Source organism: Neofelis nebulosa, chromosome 5 (genome assembly GCF_028018385.1).
Source record: "Neofelis nebulosa isolate mNeoNeb1 chromosome 5, mNeoNeb1.pri, whole genome shotgun sequence".
NCBI lineage: Eukaryota > Metazoa > Chordata > Mammalia > Carnivora > Felidae > Neofelis > Neofelis nebulosa.
This window is the reverse complement of record NC_080786.1, coordinates 13311633-13331697: the sequence shown is the minus strand read 5'-3', so window position 1 is coordinate 13331697 and position 20065 is coordinate 13311633. Positions and strand designations below refer to the sequence as shown.

General features: G+C 36.3%; 1 protein-coding gene across 8 annotated transcripts in view; it reads left to right on the top strand.

Annotated features, from left to right (window-relative positions):
* The window catches only part of RBMS3 (RNA binding motif single stranded interacting protein 3), a 1338119-nt gene that overhangs the window by 905036 nt on the left and 413018 nt on the right, over positions 1-20065 (top strand). For all 8 annotated transcript variants that reach the window (XM_058729653.1, XM_058729650.1, XM_058729649.1 and 5 more), the window contains exon 7: positions 1271-1362. In XM_058729653.1, coding sequence (XP_058585636.1) covers positions 1271-1362 — 92 coding nt within the window. The remainder of the gene's footprint in view (positions 1-1270; positions 1363-20065) is intronic.

Below are 20065 nucleotides of genomic sequence, written 5' to 3'. Positions count from 1 at the left end.
TACAGAATCGCCTTTCCGTTGATTCTGTTTCATTGATTCTAGCTATTCCCCTGGCCTCACTCTGTATATGCACTTATACAGGCACAAGGGCAGAGAACAGTAGAGGGAACTCCTGTGCCTTTTTCAGATTATACTTCAGTAACAAATCAGTGACACCGGTCACTGTTTAAATTATTTTTAAAGAAGCTTGAGGGGCTCCTGGGTGGCTCAGTCGGTTAAGCGTCCAACTTCGGCCAGGTCATGATCTCATGGTTCATGAGTTCGAGCCCCACATTGGGTTCTGTGCTGACAGCTCAGAGCCCTGGAGCCTGCTTCCGATTCTGTGTCTCCCTCTCTCTCTGCCCTCCCCCAATCATGCTCTGTCTCTCTCTCAAAAAATGAATAAACATTAAAAAATATTTTAAAAAAAGAAGCTTGACTATTTAATTATTCAATCACACATCACTTAAGAGTGAAAAAGTCTTAGTTAAGATGTCATCGAGGGGCACCTGGGTGGCTCAGTCAGTTAAGTGTCTGACTCTTAATTTGGGCTCAGGTCATGATCTTGCAGTTTGTGGGTTCAAGCCTCACATCAGACTCTGTGCTGACAGTGTGGAGCCTGCTTGGGATTCTCTCTCTCCCTTTCTCTCTCTGTCCCTCCCCCGCTTGCTTGTTCTCTCTCTTTCTCAAAATAAATAAATTTAAATAAAAAGATGTTGTCATCAAGTGAGACAAGGTTCTGTGGTGAGTTAGCATGGGCTTACATATCAGCTGGAACTGGGTTGAGACCCTAACTCGCATTCACAACCTTCATTCATTCACACAGTCAACATACATTTATTATATAAAATGTCTACTGGGTGCCAGGCACTGTAGAGGTTGTGAGTAATCACTTGAATAAACTGATCTATCGAGGCTTTTTATTAACATGAGCTTTTTTGGGGTTTTGAAAATTGACTTCAGACATAGACTTTTCTATCGTTTTCAGCATTTTGTGCTCCTCATCCTTGCCGCAAATTCATTGAAGAGGGTCATGATTAAATAATGTATTACCTTACTCGTCCAATTAGCCCAAATCAGATGGCTGACTGCATACCCAATCTCCAGAAAATAAGAGACTTACAATTTTACATTTAATGGTATTGTGGTATCTCTCCTGACATATGAAGGCCAATGGCTTGAGAGCCTTTCTGGTTATTCCAGAAGTTACGAATGAAAGTGTGGCCACAAACACACCGTCCCCCTGTATGATAGAGATGCAGTACTAACAAGGGGTATTGTACTTTCACAGGGTACGGTTTTGTGGATTTTGACAGTCCTGCAGCCGCACAGAAAGCAGTAGCGTCTCTCAAGGCAAATGGCGTGCAGGCACAGATGGCCAAGGTAAGATTGGCGTTTAGATTTTGTTTTCTTTTGTGATCGTCTATTTCTCCACGGCTGTGAGCTGAATCAGAACTGGAGTTTGCAATGATTCGAATTACATTTAGTTGTTAGGGAAGGCAAGGCGCCTTATAATAGGTTTGGTTTGGAAAATCCTGGCTGGTTTATTTCATTGTTTCTTTGTGTATACTTATTAATATGCTCTTTTGTTATGGTGACCTCATTAGCACATTAAGGGCACTTGTAAAGTGCTCTGTTTTGCCTGAAAAAGGAAGCGTGTGTGTGTGTGTGTGTGTGTGTGTGTGTGTGTGTGTGTGTGTCTAGGGCTTTCATCAGTGAAGAGTTTGGGAGTAGTATAATTCTCAGCAAGTTGTCATTGGTAAACTGTGCTAAAAAATTATTTACTGTTATGTTGGGGACAGCTGATGGCTGAATCATGAGATTATCTGGTCTATGCAAGGAAATGAGTTCAGTTAAAGCATACATTGTCTGGGGGGGTGCCTGGGCGGCTCAGTTGGTTGAGCCTCCAATTGGCTCTGGTCATGATCTCACGGTTCCTGAGTTTGAGCCCCGCATGGGGCTATGTGCTCACAGCTCAGAGCCTGGAGCCTGCTTCAGATTATGTCTCCCTCTCTCTCTCTCTGCCCTCCCCTGCTTGCATTCTGTCTTTCTCTCAAAAATAAACATTTTTTAAAAAAGCATACATTGTCTGTATTGTTAGAATTTTACTTTGACCTTTATGTATAGCTTTACTAGATAATAATTTCCTAGATATTAATAAATTTCAATACACATTCGTTGTTTTGTAAAACAGTAGTCTGGAGCTTTCTCTCTGGAATCATAATGCATGTTTATACTCAAGAAAATAAATACGATCATTTTAAATAGTTTTGAATTCTAATTGCAGTGGTGATTACAAGAATATTATACATGTATGTTAAAATGTCATAGAACTATACACGCATATCGATGTCAGTTTTCTGGTTTTGATATTTTGCTGTAATTATGTAAGATAAACTTGGAGGGAACTGGGTAAAGAGTGAATGGGATCTCCATATAATATCTTTACACTTTGATGTAAATCTATGATTATTTTCAAATAAAAAGTTTAAGAAAATTATTTATAGCATATAGATGCTTGTTATGTATTTGCTTCCAATTAATGGTCATTTTGGATTTATTCACATGCACCTAAAATTTTTAAATAATTTTTTGATTACTGGTATTGAATTAATTTGTCTCTGGATTTTCAAAAGTCAGCTAAAAAAAACCAACAGATCATGAAATTCAGACCTAATGCATTTGGGCCACATTCATGTATGGGGCCAATTCATGTAGTTACCATTAACCATCCCCATAAGACCAAGTCATCAAATTTTTGCTCCTATGATCTTGTTATGACTGCTAACATCCCCTTATAATATTTTTCAGTTTCAACCTGAGATAACCAGAGGTAGGGTATATGGTTTTCTTTGTCTTCAGATATCTTTTAGTATGCTGATACCACTCATATCTGTTAATCTTTGGTTGTAGGTCACTTTCCACATAGATTATGTTGGTGGACTCACAGCCCTCTTACAACACATTAGTTGTTTTTCAAGGCTATATAAATTGGAATTTGAATTCTTTCTGCTGTGTAATGTATTCCTCATCAAGAGTGTGCCTGGAGCTTCCAATTTGCTCATGAACTAAGATGGATGAAATCAATATTTGTAATTAATAAGGGAAATATATACATGTCTTGGTTTAAGGGGTACTTGGCAAAGAGTTAAGTTACCTGGCAACTTAAGCAAGCAATCTAATACACAGGAAACAAGTGGTAAAATATAGTTGCTGGAGACAGGCAGATAGACTGAAAGGCAACTGACAAGAAAATCATTATAAAAATGCTTATGAAGAAAATGTTATTGGAGTATCTTTGATTTATTTTGTTGATGGACTAACAAGTTTTGGAAATGTTGTGGGAAAAATATATATAAATATATGTGTAGTGTTACTTGTTGGATAAAAATCCCTATCCTCTTGCACAACAGGCAAAGAAAGTTGGCATTGATTTTATAATTACTGAAGAGCCATCATGGCTATTTTCCCTTTGTTTCTGAGCATTCTGGTACACAAGGAATCTCTGTCTCTATCTCACTCTCTCTTACACATATGTACACCAATCACTGACCTCTTACCTAAATAGGAGGCTATCAAAGGGAATATATTTTAAAGAGCTTCTAAAAAGTTATTCATTACAGCCAGCGTTTTTACCCTCAACCTGTCCCCAATGTTCACTGTACAATGTTCAATGTAAGGAGATTCCAATCACAATGCTTAAAAACACTTATTTTATTTCTGGAGTTGCTGAAAGATTTCTCCCTTATCAATTATGCTGTCTGTGGAGTAAATTCTTATTCCTCTATTTTTCTCTCAGACTTTGAATCTTTTAAAGCCCAGAGCCTTAGATCCACATCTGCGTGCTAGAAAACTTTCAGCAGTAAATGGCTCTGTAATTTAACTACCCAGAAGCAAATAAATAGCCTCCCTTTGACAATGAAATGGAACAAGCTTGACCACCTGTATTAGCAGATTTCTCACTGAGCTATTGGATTTCATGGCCTTTTTTTTCCCTTTGTCCTGGTGATAACTATAATTTATTATCATATAAACCTGCAGTCCGCAGGGTGTGTGAAACTTGCACTATATTTTTTGCCATTTAAGTATCTACTGAATCGCCTCCTGCATCCTTGTTCCTATCAATATCCTACCATGCAGGTTGTGGTGCTACATTTTAAAGACTCTAGGATTTTAAAGCAAAAAGGCTACAAATAATCTAGGTTCCCAGTAGCAACCTGGAGTGTTCACAAAGCTGTCCAAGGGAATCGCTCTAGCTAACTTATTCCAGTGTGTGCATATGAAAAATTCAACTGATTTGTCAACTAAGAAGAATCAAACAATAAATCATCCAGTAAGTGGTAATTGATTAATAATGTATAGCCATTAACACAAACTAACATTTTCTGTATACTTGCTGTTCTGTCAAAAAGAGTTTTTAGGGATCAAAAAAAATGTTCCTTTGAAGAGAGCAGATTTAGAATATTCTAGTAATACATAGTGGTTGAGTGTAGGTTAGGAGAGAGATAAACTTGGCCTTGAATTTTGGCTCTGATACCACCTGAATGTGTGGCCTTGGCTAAATAATTTAAATATCTCTGAAACTCTCTAATAATAATACTTAACATTATTGAACTAAGGATGCCTGTCAGAATTAATTAAAAAAATACACAAAGAATTTAGCATAGTGCTTAGATTACACTAAGAATTCAATAAATGTTAATTATTCAATGAATGTTGTTATTCATTAAATTCAAATTTGTTACTGAACCTTCTATGAATTCTAATGTTTGCTTTAAGTGGTATGTCATTATAAAACAGTTTTTTGAGAAATAAAATAAATAACATCAGCAAACATTTTTATTACCTGCTAAGTATCAGGCACTGTGCTAGGTGTTGGAGAATCAAGTTGAATAAAACTTCTTTCTTATTCTGGATTTTTAACATTTAGTCCTTCTCCTGGGATTGCTACTGGATTGCCCTGGATTAAGGATATTGGCTGTTACTGTTCTTGCCAACTTCAGTGTATTTAGAAGAAAATCATAGGCCAAGGAATGTGTCTCTCTAAGTGTAAAAAGAGCTGAGAAACAAAAACATCTAAGAATAGCTTAACCTTGTAGGTGTTTATTTTCTTATTAGTAAGAAGGCCATAGATAGGCAATGAAGAGCAAATGCATTGGGGTGCCCTCAAGGATCAAGGATGTTTATTTTTGAGACAGAGAGAGAAGTCCCAAGCAGGCTCCACATTGCCCGCTTGGAGCCCAATGCAGGGCTTGAACCCATGAACCCATGAGATCATGACCTGAGCTGAAATTAGATGCTTAAGCAATTGAGCTACCCAGGCACCCCTGCATATGTTGTTTCTAAAGCCCAGATATGCTATCCATCTTAACCAGGAAAAACAAAAGAATCTGAAACTGATGGATCATTCTGACTGATTTGGTCCTTTTAAAAGCTTTCCCAGAATCCTAACTTCGGAACTTGTGTTTACATCATAATGGCCCACACTGAGTCATATGGTTTCTCCTTAGCTGCAAAAGAGCCTAGGATTATGAATAATTTAGCTTTGTTGCCTCTAGTAGAGAAAATTAAGAATAGTTCATCTTTTTGGCTGTCCAACATCCATTACACCATTCTTCCCATTTATACATTTTGGGTAGCATGCGTTCATTCCTTCCTCAAAGGAGCATACCTCAAAGCCTCATCCTCTAATCACATCTGGTGATGCCGTCATCCCCAACAAGCTCAGACACGGCTGCCTCTCCTGGCTTAGCACTCATAAGCTTAAAAGACAGGTTATCTATCCCATCTTCCACAGCATACAACAATAGAGAAAAAATAGGATACATGAAACTAAAGGAAGACCACTGTTTGGGAACAGAGAGAATGGGTAACCAGCTGCAATTGCTGATTACTGGGGGCAGGAATAGAATTCTAGCTTTGCAGTGCAGTAAGTTCACTGGTTAGCCAGTCTTATAATCCCTGTCTGCCTTCTAGAGAGATCTTTCTTGTCCATTATTCCTCCTGGTGTCACCGAGGCCTCCCTAGAGGGCTATACGGCTCTAGAAACTGAGTTTTCCTGGACATAAATTTGGAGATTCTGGAATGGCTCTACATATTGAACAGTCAACAATTATTAGCAGCTAAACCTTGAGTTATCTCAAGTTTAGCAGGGCTCTTTCTTATTTTCTATCTATCAATTTCAAACTCAAGTAAACAGAGCACATCTCTTTCTAAATGAATAGCCCACAGAGAAGGAGTCACCCCTTCCTCAGGCCCCTTAAAAAAAGGTTTATCAGGTCTGCTCTTAGCACTGCCATTCCAATTACCAAAGGTGATTCCCATCACTGTGGGATATGTAGAATAAATCAAAGCTAAGTGATTACAAAAGAGACCAAGTGTCCAAGAGGATGTTAAGCATATCAGGGATAGTATTTAAATCCCATGTCAACTATGGCAGAGAACTAGACTGGGACCAGAGGAAAGGAATTCTCTCCTATAAATCAATGACCTTAATAGTAGTTCTCTTTAAGGAAAAAAATTAAAATTAAGGAAATTTTATTCATTTGACATCCAGAGAGATAAAAATTAAAAAATCAATATAGGAAAATGATTCTGTAAATTCAAATATGTATATGCATAAAATTAGTTGAAAATATATTACCCCTGTGGTTATTACATAACCCTAACAGTTATATTCTAATAGGAGAATTTTAGTTAATGGAAGAAGGCCTACTTTATAGAATATTCTAGAAAAAAAAATTTTAAGTTTGACTGCTAGCCTCATGATGTGGCTCGTTATCAACCAAAGCCACTCTTATGAAAGCACAGGCACATGCCAGACTCCTGTCATCAAAGGCCCTGTTAAGAGCCTCTGCTTTTACCATCTCTAGGTATATGAGAGTGAGCAGGTTATTTGGTGTCCATGGGTCCCTACAGTGGGGTCAGGCCTACACATAATTCAGCCAAACAAGGAAGCTTCTCAAAACTTCTTATGTGGGAAGAAGAGAGTCATTGTTTAAAGGCAAGTTCAGTAGCCAATAGGGTTGATGTTGCTTCCTGAGACCGTGTGGGAAAGTCGATCAATACATGACATAATGATGGGCAAGTGCTGTCTGGGGATGCTAGTATCCCAAGAATAATGTCCAGGCATTTTTGTTTTGTTTGTTTTTTCAACAAAATCAGGGGATCAGAGAAGCCTATATACTATCATTTGTCCATATGCCCAAACGTTTCTCGGGGTGATAAGGGATATAGCCTATAATTTAGGTAGCAATGTCTTTAATTCTCTTAGTTTTTCAGTGCATTTATGTTGAACACCTATGTACCAAGGCTGTTCTACATACTAAAGGTATAGCATTGAACCAACATTTTATGAAGATCACATTCTTCTGGTAGAAGGCAGAAGATAAACAAAGAGCTCCAATAGATTAGAAAGAAGTGGTTCTATGACCATCAAAAGAGGTTAAGGATACTAAATATATAGGAGATGAGGATGATGGTTGAAGGTTGGGTCAAGACGCATTTTGAGTAGAGTGGTCAGGGAAAATCTCTCTGATGAGGTGGTGTCTGAAGAGAGATCAAAGAGAAAGGAAGAGAGCAAATTATCCTATAATCTCATAACAAGAGATTTTTATGAGAAAATTTTCTATAGTGGGGCACCTGGGTGGCTCAGTCGGTTAAGCGTCCGACTTCGGCTCAGGTCACGATCTCGCGGTCCGTGAGTTCCAGCCCCGCATCGGGCTCTGTGCTGATGGCTCAGAGCCTGGGGCCTGTTTCAGATTCTGTGTCTCCCTCTCTCTCTGACCCTCCCCCGTTCATGCTCTGTCTCTCTCTGTCTCAAAAATAAATAAACGTTAAAAAAATTTTTTTTTTTTTAAATTTTCTATAGTAATTCGGGGCGCCTGGGTGGCGCAGTCGGTTAAGCGTCCGACTTCAACCAGGTCACGATCTCGCGGTCCGTGAGTTCGAGCCCCGCGTCAGGCTCTGGGTTGATGGCTCGGAGCCTGGAGCCTGTTTCCGATTCTGTGTCTCCCTCTCTCTCTGCCCCTTCCCCGTTCATGCTCTGTCTCTCTCTGTCCCAAAAATAAATAAAAAAAAAAAAAAAAAAAAAATTTTCTATAGTAATTCAAAATAAAGCAGACTTTTCAGTGAGCTGGCATGTTTGGGCTTTGTTATCTCTATCCCACACTTCTTAATAATGGAAGAGTCGGATATATCACCATTACTTCCTCCTTTATTTGTTTTGTGGGAGTCTCTGGTTTCAATCTGTAATAATGGTGCATTTCTCAGAAGTTATTTTCCATGAGAACCAAATTCTAATTGAGTCTGTACGTATTTCCTTCCAATACTTCGTCACATCATGTGGTTCTGTTGTGCTGGTGGATATAAAGATATGACAAGATACCCTACACCACTGTTATGAAATGTTCTTTAAATAACTGTAATTCCAAAGAATGGCAGCCCAATGTTGGTTTTAACACAGTTCATTACTCTTGGATGACTGATGCCATGTAATGAAAACCTTGCTCTGTGTCATTTCCTAAAATGAATCTTTGTGTCACATGCTCTTGTGAAAGACATTTCCAACAGAAGAACATCTGTCACAAACACGGAGTATTATTTTCCTCATGATGGAGATTTTTGAACTTGTCAGTGAAAGAAATACTAGCGGTTGGTCTTTTACATGTCTGTAAAATATTTGTGAGTGTCTGCTTTGTTGGCTATGACGACTTGGCTCCTTTTTTTTTTTTTTTTTTTTTTTAATCCTAATGCTGAATGCAGAGATACAAAACCCAATATTGAAATTGTCAGGGTTGATCTTAATCCTATTTGTTAATTATTTAAAGTTTTTGAGGTAGAATCCTCTGAAGTTAAATATTTGTATTAGCTTCTACAAAACGATTTACATAATCAGGTTGTGGGTGCTACCCAGTGCTTCTGCAAAGACTCCACTGTATTTTCTTTGGTGAAATGGTGGGTTTGTGCTCTAATAGAATTTCCTTCTTTCCTAGGATTTGACAAAAACAAAAATCAATGAAAAAATTTACCTTAATTTGGGTTGTAAATAGAGGTCTGTACCAGGCGTCCAGATACGATTTTACTGCAGGGTATCTGTGGACTACAAGATCTCCTCAATTTGCAAGAATATCAACTCTTGTCCTACCTCTGAACAGAGTGTATCCACAGGCTTATCACAATCCATGGCTCATTTCTTGATATACTGTTTAGAAGTAATAATGAACAATCTCCTTTCATGGCTTTAGTCATTTGTTCTTAAACTTGGATGGAAAAGATCCTGTCTCTGGTCAGCATTGGTGTGGATTGAAGGGACCTAATTAAAAGCATCACCTTGTCCCCATGTAGATTCTGATCCCCTTGAAAAAAATAAATGAACATCAAAATTAAAAAAAACAAACAACTATTGATTCAATTACTGGAATCAGTAGGAATTAGGAAACTGTGGCTTAGGTATATGAGAAAAATGAGTCTTCAAATAGTGAATGCCAAAATTAGATGTATCCCATCTAGTTACAGCTGGAGAAGTATGGGCTTCCCTGCAAAGGGATAAAGGTGGGTTATGGCAGTAGACCTAGAAGAATATAGTCAATGTGTTGTCTGTTGGATCATGAGAATGGAGGGAGAAGATGAGTCACCCTTGCTGAGTTCTTGCTCTTGAACTCACCATTCAGGTAAATCATTACTCCTCCCATCTGGGAGTATTAAGTAAGTGAACAAGTAAGAAAGAGGCCAGGAGTGTTACACCATTCTGCTACCACATGAAAATACCTTGAGAAGGGATGGAAGCTTTCCCGGCTACCTGACTCTAATAGCTTTCTCTATCTTATTTTGTAGCGTACCTTAAAGAAAATTGCTGCATGAATTTGAATGTTAGAAATACATGTTATATATTTATTCTTAGTGGTTTAACATCCTAGCATGGAGAAACCCCCTCAGTACTGACAGACGTGACCTACCTTGTTTCTGCATTTACCACTGGCGTGCTGTGGGACTGTCTGCGAGGCCTTTAACTGTGTCTATTCTAAAAGAGGCAAGGAAACAGACAACATGTATGGGGTAAAGGAAATTGCATTTCTTTCCTTTTCTTTGAAGCATAGTTGACATGCAACGTTAAACCAGCTTCAGGTGTACAATATAGTGACTGGACAACTCTTTATATCATGCTGTGCTCACCGCACACGTAGCTACCATCTGTCACCATACAGCACTGTTATAATACCGTTGATATAATCATATTCTCCACACTAAACCTTTCCTGTGCATGAATTATTCATTCCATAACTAGAAGCCTGTACCTCCCACTCCCCTTCATCCATTTTGCCCAACCCTCCAGCCCTAATCCCCTCTGTCAACCACCGGTTTGTTCTCTGTATTTATGGGTCTGCTTTTTTGGTTTGTGTTGTTTCTGATTTTACATATAAGTGAAATCATATGGTATTTGTCTTTCTCTGTCTCACTTATTTCACTTAGAGTAATACCCTCTACCTGCTGCTAGTAACTAAGATAAGTGTTTTTATACTTATTGTACTATTTAATCCTTACTAGGATCCTGTGAAGTAGATATTATTATCTCCATTTTACAGATGAAGAAACAAGGGATGGCCCAAGTTCACAATGGTAGTCAATGGTGATGCTAGATTTGAACCCAAACCTATTGGGTTCCAAAGATTTGTTCTATCAAAGAAAATTGTAAAGCTGCTTATGTTTCTCTCTAGTCTAGTGGTGCTTGGCTATTCGATTTCTTTTTATCCCCCAGCTTTATTGAGATATAAGTGATATGAAGCCCTGTGTCAGTTTAAGGTGTAAAATGTTTTGGCTTCATACGTTCATATATTGCAAAATGATTATCACAGTAGGATTAGTTAACGCCACTATAACCTCACATAATTACCATTTCTTTTTTGTGGTGAAGACATTTGAGATCTACCTTCTGAGAGACTTCCAAGGATGTCATGCAGTATTATTAACTAGAATCACCAGGCCCTGCATTAGATTCCCAGAACTTACTTATCTTATAACTGGTATTCTGTATCTTTTGACCAACATTTGGAGGCATTTCCCCCAACCTCCAGTCTTTGGCAACCATTATGCTCTGTTTTTGTGAATTCAGCTTTTTAAGATTCCACATATAAATGATATCGTATTGTGTTTGTCTTTCTTCATCTGGACTTATTTTGCTTAGCAAAATGCACTCAAGTTCTATACTTGTCACAAATGGCAGGATTTCCTTTCTCCTCGCAGCAGAATAATCTTCCATTTTATATATACACCATATCTCTTTTGTCCATTCATTCATACATGGACACATAGGTTGTTTTTATACCTTTGCTATTGTACATGCTGCAATTGACATGGAAGGGAAGCTATCTCTTGTCATCCTGCCTTCATTAGCTTTGAATATATATCCAGAAATGGGATTGCGGGATCATATATGGTAGTTCTATTATTTTACTATTTTGAAGAAACTCTATACTATTTTAAGTAGTGGCTGCACCAATTTACAGTCCCACCAACAGTGCCCAAGGGTTTTCTCCACATCCTTGCCAACACTTGTTATTATTTGTCTATTTGATGATAGCTGTTTTAACATGTGAGGCATGTTAACGTTTGTGAGGCAATATTTCATGAGGTTTTGATCTGCATTTTCCAGATGATTAGTGATGTCAAGCATCTTTTCATGGACCTACTGGCCATTTTAACGTTCTCTTTGGAAAAACATGTTTATTCAGTTCTTCTGTCCATTTTTTAAATAAAGTGTTTTTTTTTTCTTTTACTCTTGAGTCACATGAGGTGCTTATATATTTTGGATATTAACCCCTTATTATAAAGAGGGCTGTTACAACCCATATATCCATTTTTGAGTCTTATGGTTTCTGGATTTATGTTTAAGTCTTTAATCCATTTCAAGTGAATTTTGATGAGTGGCATAATATAGGTATCCAATTTCATTCTTCTGCATGTGAGTATCCAATATTCCCAACACTATTTATTGAAGAGAAGGTTCTTTCTCCAATGAGCATTCTTGGATCCTTGTCAAAGATTATCAGACTGTAAATGCTAGTGTTTATTTGTGGGCTCTAGAATTTATTTCACTGGTGTATGTGTTTATTTTGATGTGAGTACTATACTGTCTGATAACCATAGCTTTGTAATATAGTTAAAATCGGAAAGTATGATTCCTCCAGATTTGTGTTTCTTTCTCAAGATTATTTTGACTACTCAGTGTCTTTTGTGGTTCCATATGATTATTGGATTTTTTTCTATTTTTGTGAAAAATACCATTGGAATTTTGATGGGGATTGCATTAAATTTATTGATGGCTTTGGGTAGTATGGATATTTTAACATTAATTATTTCGGTTTGTAAGCATGGGATAGTAGTTTTTCATTTATTTGTGTCTTCAATTTCTTTCATCAAAGTTGTAGCTCTCAGTGTCTACAGATCTTTCATTTTGGGGGTTAAATTTATTACTAAGCATTGTATTCCTTTTGATGCTGTTCTGAATGGGATTGTTTCCCTTACTATTTTTCAGAAAATTCATTGTTAGTGCATAGAAAAGCCAATTTCTGTATGTTGATTTTGTATCCTACCTACTTTACTGAAAGTGTTTTAGTTTGAAAGCTTTTCAGTGGAATCCTTAGGATTTTCTATACATAGGATCATGTCATCTGTAAACAGAGACAGCTTTACTTATTTTTTTCCAGTTTAGATGCCTTTTATTTCGTTTTCTTGCCTAATTACTGACTAGAAATTCCAGTATTTATGTTGAATAAAACTTGTGAGAATTGGCATCCTTGTCTTGTTCCTGATATTAGAGGAAAAGTCCTCAGCATTTCACCATTAAATATGATGTTAACTGTGAACTTATCATTTATTTATGGCCTTTATTATGTTGAGGAATATTCCTTCTATATCCATGTTGTTTAGAGTTTATATTATAAAAGAATGTTGTTTTGTCAAATGCTTTCTCTGCAACTGTTGAAATGATGGTGTGAATTTTTCATTCCATTATTGTGGTGTATTACATTTACGATTCTTACATACCAAAGATAAATCGCCCTTGATTATGGCGTATGATTCTTTTAATGTGCTGTTCAGTTTGGTTTGCTAGCATTTTATTGAGAATTTTTACATCCATGTGTATCGGGGTTATTGGCCTATAGTTTTCTTTCTCTTACATAATTCATACTGGGTTTGGTATCAGAGTAATGCTGCCTTAGTAAAGAGTTTGGGGGTGTTCCTGTCTCTTCAAATTTTTGGAAGAGTTGAGAAGGTTAGGGCGTATTCTTTAAGTGTTTGATAGAATTCACCAGGGGAACCATATGGCCCTGGGCTTTTCTGTGTTGGGACATTTTTGATTACTGATTCGTTTCCTTACTTGTTACTGGTCTGTTCATATTTTCTTTTTTCTTTTTCTTTCTCTTTTCTTTCTTTCTTTCTTTTTTTTTTTTTTTTTTTTTTTGATTCAGTCTTGGCAGATTGGTTGTTTCTAGGAATTTATCCACTTATTCTAGGTTACCCAGTTTGTTGGCATATAATTGTTCACAGTAGTATCTTATGTTTTTTTGTGTTTCTGTGGTATCAAGTGTGATGTGCCCTCTTTCATTTCTTATTTTATTTATTGGGTCTCTTTTTTTCATAGATAAAGGTTTGTCAATCTTGTTTATATATTTCTTAAAATGCTAGCTCCTAGTACTGTTGATATTTTTTGTTGCTTTTCTGGTCTCTATTTCATCTATATGCCTTGGTTTTTGTTGTTGCTGTTGTTGTTTTTTCTTTTCTTGGATTGACTCAGGTTTATTTTGTTGTTATTGTTCTAGTTCCCTGAGGTGTAAAGTTAGGTGGTTTATTTGAGATTTTTCTTTTTTCTTAATGTAGGCATTTATATAAACTTCTTAGAACTGTTTTTGCTGCATCCAATAGGTTTTGGTATGTTGTATCTCCTTTTTTTGTTGCAAGATATGTGTGTGGATATTTTAACATTAATTATTTCTGTTTATAAGCATGAGATATTTTTTCATTTATTTTGTGTTTTTTTTCAATTTCTTTCGTCAAAATTGTGTGTGTGTGTGTGTGTGTGTGTATGGTTTTATATATATACATATATATGTATATATATGGTTATATATGGTTATATATATGCATTTATATATATGGTTATACATATATATACGATTATATATATATATGGTTATATATATACATTTATAGAGAGAAAGAAAGAGGGAGGGAGGGAGAGAGAGAGATGTAGATAGATAGATAGATATGTTTTATTTCCTTTTTGATTTCTCTTTTGACCTATTGATAGTTCAGGAGTATGTTGTTTAATCTCCACACATTTGTGAATTTTCCAGTTTTCCTCCTGTTAATTGATTTTTATTTTCATAACATTATGGTTGGAAAAGATACTTAGTATTATTTCAAACTTCTTAAATTTTCTTAGGTGTATTTTGTAACCTGTCATATGATCTATCCTGGAGAATGTTCTGTATGTTCTTAAGAACGATATGTATATTGCTGCTATTTTCTGTATATGTCTATTAGGTCCTTTGGATCTAAGGTATATTTTAAATCAGAAGTTTCGTTATTGATTACCTGTCCAGATGATCTATCCGGTGTTGAAAGTAGAATAATGAAGTTCCCTACTATTATTGTATTGTTGTATCTACTTGATGAACTGATGCCTTTATCATTATACAATGACCTTGTCTCAATTAACAGTTTCTCTTGTTGCCATTTTTAATTTAAAGTTTATTTTGTCTGATGTAAGTATAGATGTCCCTGCTCACCTTTTATTTCCACTTGCATTGAATATCTTTTTCATACTTCACTTTCAGCTTATGTGTGTTCTTAAAACTGAAGTGAATCTCTTATAGTCAGCTTATAGCTGGCTCTCGATTTTAATCCATTCAGCCATGTTATGCCTTTTGATTGGAAAATTTGACCCATTTACATTTAAAATAATTATTGATAACATATGGACTTAACTAATATCATCTTCATTGTTTTCTGGCTGTTGTATACTTCCCATATTCCTTTCTTCCTCTCTTGCTGCCTTTCCTTGATGATCATCTGCAGTGGTACACTCTGATTATCTTCTCTTTATCTTTTGTGTTTGTACTTTGTTTTGTAGTTACCATGAAGCTTACATAAAACATCTCATAGATATGATAGTCTATTTTACACTGATAACAACTTAATTTTGATTGCATATAAAAACTCTTTTATTTCTCTCCTTTTATACTTTTGGTGTCACAATTTACCTCTTTTGATACTGTGTATTCACTAAAAAATTATTATATTTGTATTTATATTACAATTATTTTTAATTATTGTGTTTTTTAACCTTTAAAGAGTTAAGTGGTTAACACACCACCATATTACAATATTAAAGTATTCTGAATTTGATGGTATACTTAAGTTTACCAGTGTCTTGTCTACCATATTTCACTTACCAGTGAAAGTAACATGCTTTCATGTTGCTAATTAGTGTCCTTTCATTTCAGGTTGAATAACTCCTTTTAGCATTTCTTAATGCATGTCTAATGGCGATGAACTACCTCAAGCTTATGTTGTCTGGGAAAGTTTTAATCTCTCATTTCTGAAAGAAAATTTTATCAGAAAAAAAATATTCTTGGTTGGCTTTTTTTTTCTGCCCTGCACTTTAAATATATCATCTCACTTTCTCCTGGCCTGTAAGGTGTAAGCTAAGACATCCACTGATAATCTCATGGAGGATCCCTTATAAGTTACAAGCTTTTGTTTCTACCTGCTTTTAAGGTTCTCATTGTCTCTGATTTTAGACAGTTTCATTATAATATGTCTTAGAGAAGATCACTTTAAATTACATTTGTTTGGGGCCCAAGAGCTTCCTGAACTTGTATCCAAATCTCTCCTCAAATTTGGGAAGACCTCAGTCATTATTTAAATTAGCTCTCTGCCCCTTTCTCCCTCTCTTCTCCTTCTGGAACTGCAATAATTTGCATATTGTTTCTTTGATGGTCTTCTATTGTTCATAAATGCTCCCTCACTGTTTAAAAAAATTTATTATTACTATTTTTTGATGTTGTTTTTCTCTTTCAACTGGATAATCTCAAAGTCCTGTCTTCTACTTTATATATTCTTTCTTCTACTTGATCCATTCTGCTCTTGGTATTCTCTATTGAATTTTTCACTTCATTCATTGTTTTCTGTATCTCCAGAATTTCTGTGTCGTTTGTGTTTAATGATTTATATCTCTTTGTAAACTTCTCATTTTGTTCAGTTATTGTTTTCCTGATTTTGTTGAATTGTCTTTTTGTGTGTGTTTGTTTTGTTTTTTGTCTTTCTGTGTGTTTTTTTTTAATGTTTTATTTATTTGTGAGAGAGAAAGCATGAGTGGGGGAGAGGAAGAGGGAGGGGGACAGAGGATCCAAAGCAGGTTCTGTGTTGACAGCCATGAGCTTGATGTGGGGCTTGAACTCATGAACTGTGAGGTCACGACCTGAGCTGAAGTCAAAGCTCAGCTGACTGAACCATACAGGTGCCCCATCATTTTGTGTTTATAGCTCATTGAGCTTCTTTAAAACAGCTATTTTGAATTCTTTATCAGGTAAATTGCAGATCTTCATATCTTTAGGGTTAGATCTTGGAAGACTATTGTAATCCTTTGGTGGTGTCATGTTTCCTTGATTTTTATGTTCCTTGAATTTGGAGTGGCAATCATCTCCTCTAGTCTTTACTGACTGACCTGATGAAATACCTTTTATTAGCCCTGCTAGGGATTCTGAGGCTTCCTTAGACTTTCTCTGAATATGCCTGCTCCATGCTTCTTGTTCCCTCTTGTGGCAGAATTCTTAAGCTTGTATGCCTTTTCTGGAAACTACAACACACCAACCTAGGTGCTGACAGACTCCTTTTTGGTTTCTCAAGAGTGTAGGTGAAACCCAAGTTTGTGGTGTCTTCTTGGCCCACAGATTTGGGTTTGGCTTTCTCTGTGTGCTCAGTAGCTGTCTACCCAAACTCACTCTCACCACCATCAGGAACACACAGATGGTGTGTGTGTGTGTTAGAGTTCCTGATTTATATTGTAGGAACTTAATAAATCATTGTTGGATGAATGAATAATCAGTATAGGTTATTGTAACAATTCACTTCTGATAAACTGTTGTGATTGCAAACTAACTTTTGCTGAGGGATATTTCTTTAACTGAGTCCTAACCAGTTATCTGGGAGAATGTAATCCCTGAGCCTACCAAAAATGGCTGAAGGTAATCATTCCAACTACTGATGGGGAATGGTGGTGCTGGTGGCACTGGTAATGGGACAAGATGGACATCTTTGTTTCTTGAGAAAACATACATCAGGGATTGGAAAATGAAAATCAGTAACTCCTACATTGTAGAAGCCTTAAATGAAGTGGGTATACATTGCATATGTGTACATACATCCATATATACCCACTAAGCATATATCTTTTTAAAAGATGATTACTTATCACAAGTAGCTATGATTTTTCCATGCAGTTACTCAGTAAATACAAAAAATGTTTTACAGCTCCACGGCATATCTGTCTTTTGTTTAAAAATGGAGCCTAAAGCTAAACAATAATGTAATTGAATGATAGGTCTTTGTGATCTCTGGCTTTCTGTGCATCCTGTATTTATTACATTATGATTTGTATCACTTAGACATTTATGGGAACTATTCACAAATGCATTTCACTGGAAGAAAAAATGGAAATTCAAGTGCTGTGAGTTAGGCATCATGTTCAGCTTGATGGTCCTTTCCACCTGCAGGACACACATTTTACCCACTATTTGAATTATTCAACCACACCATGGCATTCAGAGTCCCTTGGCCAGAACAGTGGGAGTTGACATTCCAACCTATGCAAGCAAAGCTATCTACTCCTTTTCCATGTTAAGAGGTATTCCAAACAAAAAGAATATTCAACTTCAGAAAAATGATCAAATTCAAAATAAATATAGACTTGCTTTTCCTATTGAAATTCTTTTTTTTAACATCTCTGGAAAAATGACTTAAGCAATTTTGCACATTTCAATAAAGGAGATAAACTTGGATGAAGCTATACTAAGATTCATTTTCTTATATTAATAACATTTAGCCTTTTTTCTTGCACTGATGAAAGATTTTAAACTTTTATGATCTATGTGGAAATTATATTCATATGTCAAACATAAACTGTCTTTCCTGGTGTTCACATTTAAGGTAACTAAACAGAACTGGTTGATAAGTCCAGTGCAAAGTAAAATTTAGATTAAGATATTTTCTTTCTTTAAAAAAATTTTAATGTTTATTTATTTTGAGAGAGAAAGCAAGCATGGGAGGAGAAGAGAGAGAGAAGGAAAGAGAGAATCCGCAGCAGGCTCTGTGCTGTCAGTGCAGAGCCCAATGTGGGGCTTGATCTCACACATCATGAGATCACGACCTGAGCTGATATCAAGAGTCATGCTTAACCAACTGAGCAACGCAGGAACCTCTAGACTAAGATATTTTATAATTCAAAGGTAAATTGCTGGTAAAGTGGTAGACATCACTGAAATCCTTATCAGTCAAAAATTAATTTGCGTGCTGCTAGGAATACAGCCACTCATGCATCCTTAGGGATCTGGCTTCAGAAGCAGCCCTAATCAGAAATGTAGGAAATATCACCCCTTTTTAAGGATACAATATCAAATAAAGTAAGAGTTTATTCTGTTAGGGAAGACTTTGAATTGGATACGGCACACAAAAATCTCTACGTATTCTAAACTCCCAGGAAATAAACTACTGATTTATGAAAGTATGATTTCCTGATTCCAACCCCCCAGATAACTTTGAGTGGCTCAAGACTGCAGTGCGGAAAGTTACTGCAGAGGTGGTGGAAATAGCAAGAGGCCTAGAATTAGAAGTGGAGCCTGAAGATGGGACTGAATGGCTGCAATCTCATTCACAAAACTTGAATGGATGAGTTGTTTTTTATGGATGAACTCGACGGTGGTTTCTTGAAATGACAACAAAGGATTTGGAATATCACATAAATTTAATTGATAAGGCAGTGGCAGGATTTGAGAGGATTGCTTCCAATTTTGAAAGACATTCTAGTATGGGTGCAATGCAATCAAACAGCATCACATACTACAGAGAAATTATTCATGAAAGCAAGAGTAAATTGATGCGGCAAACTTTATTTTTTAAGAAAGTGCCACAGCCACCCTAACGTTCAGCAACCACCATCCGAATCAGCCAGCAGCCATCAACATGGAGGCAAGTCCCTTCCCTGGCAAAAAGCCTCGCTGGAAGCTCAGATGATGGTTAGCATTTTTTAGTAATAAAGTAATTTTTAATTAAGGTGTGTACATTGCTTTTGTTTTTAGGCTAATGCTATTGTACACTTTAAATAGACTACGGAATAGTGTGAATTTAACTTTTACATACTCTGGGAAATCAAAAAAAAAATCAGTTGACTTGCTTGATTTCACTATTCACTTTGCTGAAGTGGTCTGGAACCAAACCTGCAATATCTGAGCTGTTCATGTGTTTGTGATCAGCTTCTCTGGAGGATGCAAGGATGCTGTAAAAGAAGTCAAATCTACAAGGAGGGAACAAATTTGAGCATATTTAGTAAGATAAAATCCAGAAACATTAAGACGAGAAGAACAGTAAACAGTGAACTGAGGAAATATTACGAAGAAAAACTAGCACATTGCAGAACTAAATTCTAGATCGGTGATACTTTGGGGCAGAAGTGACACCATAGAAAATCAAGTCAGTGTCTTGAGAACTGATTAATGAAGCTCTCTCAACTTGCAGGGGAGAAAAGAGTCAAATTATAGAGAGAGAGAATATGCTATTCATGCAGGCTAGAGAGTAAAGATCCAACATAACAGCTGATATATCATCCAGAAGAAGAAATAAGGGTAGCTGAGATGGAAGCAATAACCAAATATGTAAACTGAAGCCACTCTCCAGAGCTGGTATGTTCCTTCATGGAAGTTGAACGTATTCCATGAAAGTTTGACCAAATTCCAAGCAAAAAGAAAAGACATATATTTAAGGATGTTTTGGCATAATTTAAACCGCTAAAATTAAAAATAAAAATGTA